Source organism: Hippoglossus stenolepis, chromosome 21, assembly GCF_022539355.2.
Source record: "Hippoglossus stenolepis isolate QCI-W04-F060 chromosome 21, HSTE1.2, whole genome shotgun sequence".
Taxonomy (NCBI): domain Eukaryota; kingdom Metazoa; phylum Chordata; class Actinopteri; order Pleuronectiformes; family Pleuronectidae; genus Hippoglossus; species Hippoglossus stenolepis.
In genome coordinates, this window is record NC_061503.1 from 9,389,789 (window position 1) to 9,402,253 (window position 12,465).

General features: G+C 40.3%; 2 protein-coding genes across 2 annotated transcripts; one reads left to right on the forward strand and one right to left on the reverse strand.

The window, feature by feature from the left end:
* Positions 1–210: 210 nt before the first annotated feature.
* LOC118100819 (interleukin-21 receptor) lies at positions 211–6,598 on the forward strand. The gene is made up of 8 exons (XM_035146246.2): positions 211–1,481; positions 2,695–2,824; positions 3,757–3,956; positions 4,064–4,230; positions 4,662–4,833; positions 5,048–5,153; positions 5,265–5,343; positions 5,771–6,598. The coding sequence occupies exons 1-8, from the start codon at positions 1,382–1,384 to the stop codon at positions 6,230–6,232; spliced, it is 1,416 nt and encodes a 471-aa protein (XP_035002137.2). The 5' UTR covers positions 211–1,381; the 3' UTR covers positions 6,233–6,598.
* ube2ib (ubiquitin-conjugating enzyme E2Ib) lies at positions 6,598–11,837 on the reverse strand. Its single transcript, XM_035146247.2, has 7 exons — positions 11,486–11,837; positions 10,089–10,167; positions 9,899–9,982; positions 9,470–9,542; positions 8,850–8,959; positions 8,266–8,345; positions 6,598–7,384 (listed from the first exon to the last, which is right to left on the reverse strand). Exons 2-7 carry the CDS (start codon positions 10,152–10,154, stop codon positions 7,321–7,323), a joined length of 477 nt encoding a protein of 158 aa, XP_035002138.1. The 5' UTR covers positions 10,155–10,167; positions 11,486–11,837; the 3' UTR covers positions 6,598–7,320.
* Positions 11,838–12,465: the final 628 nt, after the last annotated feature.

Below are 12,465 nucleotides of genomic sequence, written 5' to 3' on the forward strand. Positions count from 1 at the left end.
ATAGATCTCAAGTGCACAGATATTTTTGATCTCAAAAACCCACTGAAACCTCTATTATCACATTGACAGGACCACCTACGTTTACTTCTTTCTTATATGTTTCTTTGCCCGGCCTCACAGTTACACACTGCACAAGTGAGGAAAAGTAATGCATCACGCTCTTGAACCACAAGTGAACAGTCTTGCAAATTGGACTTAAATGCGATTTGTGTTTTCTCCTAAAAAGACTGCAAAAAGCCTGAGCAACACCAAACTGACACGGCGCCAACTTCCTCTTTATCTGTTGCTGCATGACTTCATGCACTGATCGAACATCAGCGAGCATGCACATTAGTGTGTTTACAAACTCTTTATCAACCAAATCACAAACCTCAGAGGAAGACAAAGACTTAACTTTCAAACGCTTATCTTTGGATAGAATCACTGTAGCACTCTCCTGTTGGTACACAACACATTGCACAACCCACCTGTTGACTGCACAGTGAAGAGTTTATTCTAGTTTGAGGTTTCTCACCTGTGTATTTTTTAGACAAATTGGACAACATGGAATCACTTGAAGAGCCATAAAGACATGTACATGCTTACTTACTAAAAGTATGTAAATCATACTCAATTTAATTCAAAGAGGAAACTCCTGGACTGGTGAAGCAAAATCTTTATTCCTAAAAACCTAATAATAATATTTTTTTTGGTAATAGTTAACAATGTGATATTTTGGACACTTGAGTGCAATTGTTGTTTATGAATTTCAAATTAGTTTGACATTTAGCAGACATATAATAAATAGAATAGGCCTAAACTGCAGATTTATTTTAGCTGAGTGATTATAAAGGATGTATAGAACAGGAGCAGAGTGTGTTTGTCACTATCGAGAAAGGAGTTTCCATTACAACCTTTCCTTCACCGTTGCAAATGTGTATTTGCACGTGTTTTTGGTGTCTTACCAACCAATCCAAATGAATCCCACAACAGTGCTGATATGAATGTCTTCCAGCTTTGTGCCTGTAAATACAAGTTCATGAAATGAATTTGCATGCACCTCAGTTTTATTATGACTCATCTACAGACTCGCACATTTCAGATGTATTGCAAGTGGTATTTAAAACGGGGTCAACTAATGGTGAAAGTGTTCTATTGCTTAACCACGTTTTATAAAAAGACACCAGAGACTGTTGTGCTGTGAGACTACTTTTGTGAAACTGCAGCCTTAACCCCACCTGTTCTTAAAAAAGCACATCCTCTATCACCAACATGAGAGTGATAGCTATCAGTGTAAGAAAAAAAAACGGAAAAAAAACTCTGGCTCTCTCAGTCGTCATTAAACACCAGAGCGTCCTGACAAGTCGACTCAGTTCAGACGTCTCAGGGCTGAGGTGATGTGATGGATCGGAGCTCGACATTGAGACTGAGGCTGATTCGGCTGAACGTGGTTCTGCTCGTGTCTGCCAGCATCATCTGTCTGCATGGAAATCCTATCGCAGGTGATTTCTCTTCCAATATTCTTTAAAATTTGAACATCTCTTTCGCTGACTCTGATTTTGAAGGACCTCAGCTATGGCATGGTATGGTTACATGACCTTGGACCTTCGGGCACAGGCTGACAAGCCTTCAAATTGTGGGGAAAGTCTTTGTATTGATGTCCTTTTATCAGTATTTGTAACTAGTGAATTCATGGTGTATTCTAATGTGTAGAAAACTGAAACAATCTTTTATTCAAAGTTTAAAATCTTATAACAAACAAACAGTTTAAGTTAAGTAATGATAATAACAGTAATGCATCTTGGACTGGAAGGTGTAAAGTCATCTTCTGGAACAAAGTCGAACAGCAACAAAAATATACAAAGAAAAAGATTTAGCGGACAGTAAATGGACAGTGGTTATTGACCACCCAAGCACTTTACAATACAAGTCACATTCACACTCACGTTCATGCAACACTTCTAAAAACAGCGCTAATTGGAGCCAGTCACTTTCACTCAGATTAACGCAGTTCAAAGTGTTTCATAATTGGGTAGATTTGAAATAGATTTGAAAAGCTAAAAAACAATTAAAGAGATAATAGAACGATTCAATAGCTAGAAGAAAAAAGTCAATAAAAAGTAATATTATATAATATTAAAAACATAATCTAATAATAATAAAATTGAATTAATGCGATAAAATAATGTAAAGAAAACCTCAATCAAAAGCCAGGCTAGTGCGTTGAAGCGGCTTGGAGCATAAACGCTAAAAGCTGCCTCACCGAAGGTTTTTGTTTTGCACTTTGGAACAACTAACTGGATCGGCCCCCGATCAGGATCCACACTAAAACTCGATGGGCCTTCCCGACCCACACCACATCCTTTGGTGGAAATCCATCCAGTAGTTGTTGAGCAATCTCACAAACAAACAAAGACACCAAACAACAAACATAGGGACAGGGGTGAAATCGTGTTGGTAGAGGTAACAAAAGTGGATATTCACCAGCTAAGGGAATACAAGTGGGCATTTTAAAATCTTGTCACTGACATCTAACACCTTAAGGAATTATTTATTAACCATGAATAAGTACAAAGTCTGCTTAGAAGTCATTTTGGGGTTATGACCTGTTCTCAAAGCGACACACTATAGGTAAAAATCATTCATGGCACCTGACAGACCAAATACAACACATGCTTCTATATTTACTTGTGTGCTTGTCTAATTACTTTGTAGGGGACCACGATCTTCACTGTGTGAACGATTACTTGTTCACCGTCAACTGCACCCTGAGCCTCAAACCATCAGAAAACACCTCTGGCAGCAACAGCTCCTACTGGCTCGATTTCACAGAAACATTTGAACCGTGAGTCACTTTCATTTTAAAATTTGTTTTTTTTTCAACTGAAACATAATAATGATAAATGACCATAAAGCAACACTGTGCAACTCCTTTACCTTCAAATATAAGCTTCAAAATGAGTTTGATAGTTCAATGAATTGTAACAGGGAGAATGGAGCTGCTTTTATTCCAACTCCTCACCCCTGACGTCTGTTCTTGCTCTTTATAACTTCGGGTACAATCTCCTTTGGACTGACTGTAGTCGCAGCTTCAACTGTCAGAATCAGGACCTGTGAGTTCAAGGGTGATGCTGAACTGTAGATCAGTTAAAAAGATATAGAAGTCAATAAAAAACAGTGTTTATCTCCAATATTCACTTTTAAATGATCAAAAATTCTACAGTTCTCCTCTGGTTCAGAAAGCCGGGGAATCATGGATGAGATCCAGTGTGTTTCACTGCAGTGAGTGGGACGACACAGTCAGAGATCCGGTCTGGCTTTTTATTTTTCTCTACATGACCAGTTCAGTGTTTCTTATTAATTATTTCACAAATGTATCCCCCTAATGAACCATTTTTTTTTACACTTCTAATAATAACATAAGAGTTCTCTAACTTGTGCAGCGCTATTTGTTGCGTGCTTCCGCGAGCTTGGCGCTATCATCCGTCCTATTTGAACTGTCCACGCAGAAAGTCAGAGCTCACACTTTCACCTGTAATGCAGTTCTGTCTCTCCTGCAAGAACTTATCTTCCACTCTTCAGCCTGTGGGCCCTGCGGGCGCGTGCCCTTCGTGGGCGTGCACCCCCCGTCCTGTTCCCCCATTGAGTCCAACAGAATTAATCCCCACGGGTTTCTGCAGAGGGCGCTGTTGCTCTGTAAAAGTTACATAGTGTGGCTTTAATTTAAATGAGACGAGGCTGTCTCTCGTTTCTGATTCTCCTCTCCTCCTCCTGCAGAAAGACGTTTCAGTGCATGCTGACAAACACTGACAGGGATTGTTTCTGCTCTGTTAAAACATCTGATCTGACGCCTGACAGCGAATATCCAGAGATGTTCACAGACACAGATACTTTTAAAATCTCACTCTGTCACAACCAGACTGATGGATCTAAAATGTGCGAGGAGCTGGATGGCGAATACACACCTCAAACCAACAGTAAGGACCACACGAATTTTGGCCTGTTGTCATATGCGTGTGTGTGTGTGGTGTGTGTGTGTGTGTTTTGGTGCATGATGTTTGTCTGTGACGTGTCCTCTCCACAGTTAAACCAAACGCACCGTGCGGCCTCACGTTCAGCAACAACTCAGGTCAACACCACTTCACCTGGAGCAGCACCTATGAGGAATATGAGCCTTACACGGGTCTGGTCAACAGCTTCAAGTATCAGCTTCATTATTTTAGAAGAGGAGACGAACATGACGACAATGAGGTAAACATAGAGAACAATGAATGGCTTCTTTCTTGGCAGATATAAGACGAATATTGTCAAATGTGAAATTATTATTGTAGAATTTTGTAGGATTCACATTTTTTCCAATCAAATTATTGATTCAGTCATACAGTTTTACTCACTAATCCTCTCATGTTATTTGTGAGTAAAATGAATTAATCTCCAATTTTCAATAATAATAATAGCCTGTCAGATCTGAAAAACAAAAGGTACAATGCAAGTAGTACAATCCAAAACAGAAAATATAACAAGATAAAATACTATAGTTTCAAGCGTACTAATAGTTTAGTATATGCTATACAATAAAGTATTAACAAGAGATTTAAAATAAGGTTGTAGGGCCCTGTGCATGACATTTATCTCCTTTCCATAGTTTAATAAGATCCTACCCGCTTCATCTTTTCTTGCAGGTGATCTCACGTGATATCTACACAGAAAGAACAAACTATTCTGTGGACGATCACGTGTTTGTGCCGGACTCAGACTACGCTGCCAGTGTACGGTCCAGTCCCAACATGGTTTTTTACCAAGGAGAGTGGAGCGACTGGTCCGATGAGGTTCACTGGAGGTCGGCCATGAATGGTGAGTCCCATTGTCACCAACATAACCTCTGCAAAGCACAGAGTATATTGTCTTCTTTTTTTTTACCAGTGAGTTTCTTTGTTGCCATCATTTTGGAGGAAACCTGGTGAGAAAGCTGCATTTCCAATTTTGCGTTTCGAGTATTCTAACCTTTAAAATGTCTCTACGTGCATTTCAACCAACTACTTCCCCTCCTTTCCCTGTCTTACTGCAGATCTCCCCAGAAACACATTTATTACGGGGCTGGGGATGAAGGTGTTCATCACCTTATGTGTGCTGGTGCCACTCATCCTACTTATGTGCTATGCTCCTGTAAAGATGCAAGTCCCTCTTTAAGCTCCTCCTCCTCAAATCCTGAACCACAGTATAGCAAATGACACTTTCTGAGATCAATAAACTAAATATTATCTTTATATCCCTCATACTTACAGATGGAGGCAGAGTGCCTTCATCCCAACTCCAGCTCCCTATTTCCACACCCTGTACTCCAACTGTCAAGGAGATTTTAAGGTAAATTAAGCTTGCCATATGTAATAATAGTATTCATGTCATGAGATTGTGCTTAAAGGTGCAGTGTGTAGAATCTATTGACACCTAGTGGTGAAGTTGCATGTTGCAGCTGAATACCCCTCACCTCACAACCCCCTTCCTAACATGACAGAGAACCTGTGGAAGCCTTCAGTTGTCAGAAAAACTCAAAAGGTGTTTAGTCTGTAAAAAACATGGCCGCTTCCGTAGAGAGGATTCACTCCTGATGTAAATATAAAGTATTTGAATATAAAGGGTCCATTCTAGGATAAAGAAAACAATTCATACAATTTAGATGAAACACACTAGTAAAAACATCACTAGGATTGTTTCATATTCAATTTCTGCCAATAGATCCCTTTAGCCTAAATCTCACACACTGGACCTTTAACTATGATTTTAACCGCAGAGCTGGGTGATCACACAAGAAGGCACAGCAGACATGCTGAAAGCAGAGGCCATGCTCCAAATCGACACCCTGACCCCGTGTGCAGACGTCCCAGAGGACAAGCTTCAGCCCCACTTTCACCACCGGCTGATGGAGGGCAGCGTGTACAGTAACTTAATCAACACAGAGTGTGATACCTCACACCTCGTCCCTTATGCTGTGAACACCATGGAGCCACTGTCAGCTCCAGGGAGTCTGACCCTCAGTTCTCAGCCGGGTAGCCCAGCTGAGGGGGACTCTGGGTGCTGGCTCTGCAGCGACTCCTCCCTGGAGAAGGACTCTCCTTGGTACTTTAGTAAATACTGCACCCTGAGCAGCCTCACGCAGACTAGTCCATTCACAGCAGAGCATCATGGGAGCTTGTCAACAAAATGTTCCTCACAGCAGATCATCAGCATGGATGCCACTGGGGAAACACAGTGATTAGTGTGTATGAAGTAACTAGGGCAGGATAATAGTTAGAAATGTAGCTGTAAACAAGTTTAAACTCCAGACATGTAGAGCTTCGCAATACTGCAAACGGCTACTGTAAATGCTTTACAACTTTTCATAGTCCAGTGGTGAGAAGCCATTATGACGCTCAGCAAACTATAAGATGTTACAGCATTATGTTAAATGTAAATGATATCAATGTATAACCTTTGTTACGCACTTGCAAAAATAAATAGCCGTCAGATTTGAGGGAAAAAAATATTTTAGACTAATTGTACATGAGTGAATATTTTGCTTTGATCCTACCTGCAACGATCTTATTGTATTTTCCTCGTGTAATAAAGAAAATGCAAACATTTTGTAGAAAGTTTTATTTACGCCAACACATACATGAACAAAGCACCATATAACCTTAAAGTCTGATACAGAAGTAAGCCTACCTGCCTCAGTCATTGTGGCCATTTTTATTTATTCCATAGCAAACACTCTGAATAACAAAAAGACAGCCAAGGCAGCAGATTCTATCATATATTACAGCATGCTGAATAGAAAACCTGGGAAAGAGAATTAGACAGAGCCATCTAGAGACACTAGTGAGATACAACAGTATAAAAGTGCCATTCATTATACAGCAGTTGAAATACTGACAATGAAAGAAGCTAATTTTACATTAATTTGATGGGAAATAAAAGGGGGAAACAAAGGAATAGACCCTGTGAAAGAGCAAAATAAACAAGAAACATTTTCTTCCTTGAACACTGATGACAGCCAGCTTGCATTGTGTTGATGAAACTGGTACCGAGCTGTGTCCCTTGCACCACATAAGACAATTATTGTTTAAAAAGAAATAACCAGGGTGCTGAAGCACCCATCCCCTCCCAGCATTATGCGCCAACCGGCAATTAAGAACAAAAAAATGATAGGTCAGAAGAGAGCGGATGGCACAGAATGTGTGGAGTTTAAATAGAAGTCTTTAAGCAAGTCCCGGTGTGAGAGGAGCACATTCATCGAGAGACTGAGAGGGGAGGTGATTCTTGTTAAACCCATTCCTTCTGCTGCAGCGGAGCAAGTCTTCTCCTTTACGATGGGGAGAATTTTTTGGCTTGTGCTCGAACTCTTTTTTCATATTCTACTCTGTTTTGGCTGCAAAGGAGTTTAAAAAAATGTATGTTACAATGGTGTGATCATCTTTTACTCAAAATCACATATGAGATATTCTTATATTTATACAAAAAATAAAACACATTTTAGACAGATGTTAAACAGTGAAAGACTAAAGATATTGAACACACAAAATAAAAACATCCTCAGGTTCAGACACACATACACAGGCTCTGTAGGTTTTAAATGTGAAGCATTTTTAAGACTCTCGTCAAACTGATTACTAATCATCCTGGTCACATTTACCGATGTGTTCTCATCAGGCAGGAGATTCATTGTAATGGCAACGAGGAAAAAACATTTCAAGTGACATAGAAATAAATGTACTTCAGTAATGATAAAAGTAGATCTGCAAGTTTAAGACAATCCAAGTTATTAACTTATATAACTTTCCTAATTTAGCCTGGTTTGGGGATTTAATCTTCACCTTATAGATTTGAACTCTGTCTTCATCAGGTCTCTGACATGCAGTACACTGCGCACACAGTATATTCTAACGGGGTACTGTCTAAATTCAGACATGGTCGTGTCCCAAATCACACAATTTTTATGCACTCACCAGAAATGTTGTTCAAAACATGACCGTCGCCCGCAATAATATCTACCAGCGTTCAGTCAGTGTTCACTTGACTGAATGAATGTTTTACTATATTTGCCTACTGTCATGCAACATCATGCCGCATATGTTTCTCTCTATAACTGTGAGCTCTCCACCTTAAAGATGTTGCATGTTTTGATTCGACACTGTACAAATACAATTGAATTGTGTCTGTGTGGTACTGTACACAAAAGATCAGCAGTTCACACACACTTCACTTCGTCAGCACTATGTTTGAAAAGATATGAGCTCCAGCGTCACTTACCAGTAGATTGTGTAAGCCTCTGCTTGAGCTGGATCCTGGATATTTGGCTCATTTAGGAGTTCCTGGATACCTAATAAGATCTAAAGGATACATGAACCAAAGAGATACATTTATTTCATAATAAAAAAATATTTAACTGTTCTGCATCACTTTAAAAAGGTTTATTTTGTTATGGGGGGTCAGGTCTCATTTAGAAAATGTGTCCTTTATTTTCCAGTAGGTTACATTAAAGAGTTAAATAAATGGAATGATAAGCTGAAAATAATAATCAATGTTTCACTTGAACGTATTTCAAGTTGAATATCAATAAATGTAGTTTACTGCTTAATATATCATGTATTCAGTCATTTCTTCTAAGATTTAGCGGATTATGACAAGATAAATGAAAAAATCCAAAACTATTTATAAACACTAAACTGTATTTTTCAATCTTTCTACAAGAATGGCTGAAGTGTGTGTTGTGGGCATCCAGAAATACAAGTGGGTGTTTAGATTTGATTTAGGGATGGAGAGTGAAACCACAGAAGAAAAGACTGTTAAGAAAAGCAGAGTGATGTAAATAAGGTGTGCTTGGCAATCCAAACCTGCTTTATTGTGATGGCCGGTCTCCAGTCTTTGTCCTCCTCTAGAATAGATAGGCATACTGTGCCTGATGGATACACATTTGGATGGAAGAGCGGAGGCTCAAATTTACCTGAAACACAATAACAAAAAGCATTCAGGTCCATTAGAAATTATCCATCCATCTCTACAAATCAAGCAACAATGAGTTAAGGAAAATGATTTGCTACTACAATGAAAAGGAGCAGATCCAACACTGCTCAGGTTAATTATGAAATCCTAAACACAGACAATTATTACTACAGTTTGACCTCATTATTATTATAGTAACCCTTTAGCACAATCTATTAAAGCCGTGGATATACATTTTGTTCATCATTTCCAACAATATTACATGTTTGAAGAGATTTAGGATTCAGTTTGCCACGGACCATCTCATTCAGCCATTAGAGTTAGGGTCTGTGGTGACAGGGTTGACTGTACCTGGGCCATTTCAAACTGCAGTTCTGCTCATTTTCATTAATGTGATTGTCAGTTAGCAAACAAACAAACTAGATTGTTAATCGTTCAATCTGAAGGATAGAGATTAAAAAATGCTAAATGTTGTGATAACGGTGGACAGAGGTCCGGCAGTGCAACTCACATTTCGGCGGTGAAGAAGGATAGTCATCCTTGAACAACATGCGGAGTTTGAACAGGCCTCCTTCCCACGGAGTCTGAGGAAACACACAATTGCTAGATCAGAGGGTCAAGTCACATTCACAGACGTCCCCATCAAAGATTACCTTGTTGTTATACCAACCTGTTTAACTTAAACATGAAATATCAATCTCTTCTGTTCCTTATAAATTTGAATTGGTTTTCTATTTCACTACCTATGTTGCTGACACATTAAGAAATGCAAGACAGACCTCTAACAGCTGTTATTGTTCTGTACTAGAACCGGTTTAAAACCATACATACTCCTTTGCATCAGCTGCAGGAAAGTCATTGTCTTATCAAGCTCATTTAGCTGTCGCTGCTCTGCAAGACAAATATGTTCCTAATGCAAACATATTCAAAAACACATTACCCCCTTCTTGCCAGGAATAGCACATTCCCAATTCATGAGATTCATGGTTCCATCTGGATTTTTTGTTGGTACAGCAACAAATCCCTGAAAAATTAAACAGAAGAGTGCAAACAGTTAGGACACCGGTATTTATAGAGAAATGGAAGTAGGAAGAAGACTTTCGCAGAGAAGCCAGAAATACACCACTTACAAAAGGATGGTCCTTCCGCCATGCCTTGCGCTCCTGGGCAAGCCGGCTCAATGCAATGCCTGACATGATGTGTGGACTCCTGTGACGACAAAGGATACCAAGTCAATTCAATGGAAACACTGGTCAGTTAAAGCAAAAAAGAAAACAAAATCCTAAACATTTGCCGGCCACAGTTTCATTCATATAAATGTTTGGGGCTTTTCTCTGCATTATATCAATGAAAGAGAAACATTTGGGCTTTTTGATCATTAATAACAAATGTAACTGGGAGCAGCAGTGCACGATTTCATTTTCACTATAGACAATCGCAGTTTTGATTTGTGGAGAAGTTCCCAGACAAGAGGTTTGGCTTTTGCTATAACAGTGGAAAGTAGGCGCCTTCTTCTTTACTGTGACAGAAGTAGTGATTTGATGTGGTGATATGACATGAGGATGAAAACCTGACATGATCCTTGTGAGACACATGTAAACAATAAAGATCTTCATCTACACGTATCTACAAGTAAATCAAATACACGATCCTCGAGTATATGGAACTTTATTATGAACTCTCTGTGATGATAAAGATCTCCACAGTAACGATGCTCTGGATGTGATGTCCGAGTGGAAACAACAAAACAAGCAACAACTAGTTACTGGTCCCTCATTAACCAACTTTACAACAGGAGGGTTGCAGCTTTGATTTGGACACATTGTTATATTCAGGGCGGAATGCGAACTACTGTCCATCAACCAGGTTGTGAATGCGGCTTTAAGTGTGTTTGTAGCGACATTTCTGCAAAGCTATGAGGGCTAATCAAGCTAGCAAGCGGTGATTACCATGTCCACACAAGCCGCTCGGTCCGCTCTTTACGCGCCCCTTTTAAAACTCACATGGGCCCGGGAGGCGACACCGTTAGCATCGGGTTTGTATCGTGTTCTCTGGGCGTCTGGCGTAAACTCGCTGTCAACGCAAACGCCCGCACACTTAACTACCAAAGCTACCCGGTCGGCGAGCTAGCCGGTTAGCCGGGCGAGCTAACTCATGTGCGCCAGAATCGTGCTACATCCCGACAGGCGCTGGCGCTGTTAGCGGCGGACACGGCCTGATGCAGCACAAAACTGCGCAAATGCACTTGATTTGAACGCAGTTTTTTGGGGGGGTTGAGAAAAGGTGATGGCTGCTTTCCTCCGGACGCTTCACGGTGAATCTTCCGAAACAACAACCGAGGGTGTGAGATGCGGCTCGGGGGTGACCCAGACCACAAGCCATTAAAGAATAGAGACAAAGAACGCCACAGCTAAAAGGCGCACATTTGTGCATTACCAAACTAGCGAAAATGGCGCAAACTGAAGCGGGTAAAATATCCCAATACACGACAAAATGGGCCCGCTGCGCTGCGGAGGGGCGCTCCTACCTTTCAGTATGGCTGCACTTGCTCTGGTAAGTAAGCGAAATGAATTAATCGTGCTCAGATCCCGTTAAACCTCGTAAAGTTTCCCTCCTGAAAAACCAGCCGCTCCGACTCCAGCTAGACACACAAACAACGCAGCGACATGGTCATCCGTCCTTCACTTCCGTCTTCGCTTAAATACCCATAGGAAGAGCAGGCTGCGCGTCGATCGTCGGGTTTCTGGCTGAATCTCTCCAGCTGTCGTGGATTCAGCAGAAAGACTCCACCTGCTAAACCGTTCATTAGTTTCTATGCTGGTAGATTAGCATAGCCTCTGCTAAAAGCACCCAGCTCGTTGAAAACACCCGTGAATCTTGCCTTTGCGGTTGTTGCTCATCGCGCATGCGCCCCGTGGCTAAGTGGGTTGCGTGTTCAGAAAACGAAACAATTTGTATTTACGTGTTAGAAATTCACTTGAGGCGCGTTGTGTTTATTTCTCGATTTGTCCCCCCCCGTTTATTCAAAATCTTTTCAAAGATGATGTGAAATAAGTTTGATTTCATACAACAGGAAGGCCGGGAGATTTCTATCTTGTTGTATGAAACATCTTTGGCCAGACTGAAGGCCGTTAACCCAAACGGCTACGTTAAACGAATAAAAAAAAGTTTTGTGCAAAATTACAAAAGAACTCAAATCAACCCGACATTAGGTTTTTGGCTGTAAAACACATGTACATTTTTTTTTTGTCATAATCCAATGAGGGGGAAAATGCAGAATTTTAAGAGTATATTTAAACAGGCATTTTTTCAGGCAACTACGTCGTAGCATGGAGTTAACACAAGAGGTCGCGATTTAACAAAAAATAATATTTGCTGTCACGACTCAAGTCTCTACAGGTGTAAACGTGTGTTATTCACGTCACATATGGTTAATATTGAAACTTCTTATAATAAACCTAATCTTTTACTATTCTGTATCAACCAAAACATGTTATATAATAACAA

Coding starts and splice junctions, on each gene's coding strand:
- LOC118100819 (XM_035146246.2), top strand. CDS start 1,382: ATGGATCGGAGCTCGACATTGAGACTGAGGCTGATTCGGCTGAACGTG. Junction 4,231..4,661: donor ACGAACATGACGACAATGAG/GTAAACATAGAG, acceptor CTTTTCTTGCAG/GTGATCTCACGTGATATCTA. Junction 4,834..5,047: donor CTGGAGGTCGGCCATGAATG/GTGAGTCCCATT, acceptor GTCTTACTGCAG/ATCTCCCCAGAAACACATTT.
- ube2ib (XM_035146247.2), bottom strand. CDS start 10,154: ATGTCAGGCATTGCATTGAGCCGGCTTGCCCAGGAGCGCAAGGCATGG. Junction 9,983..10,088: donor GGCGGAAGGACCATCCTTTT/GTAAGTGGTGTA, acceptor TTAATTTTTCAG/GGATTTGTTGCTGTACCAAC. Junction 7,385..8,265: donor GAGGCTTACACAATCTACTG/GTAAGTGACGCT, acceptor ACTCCTTTGCAG/CCAAAACAGAGTAGAATATG.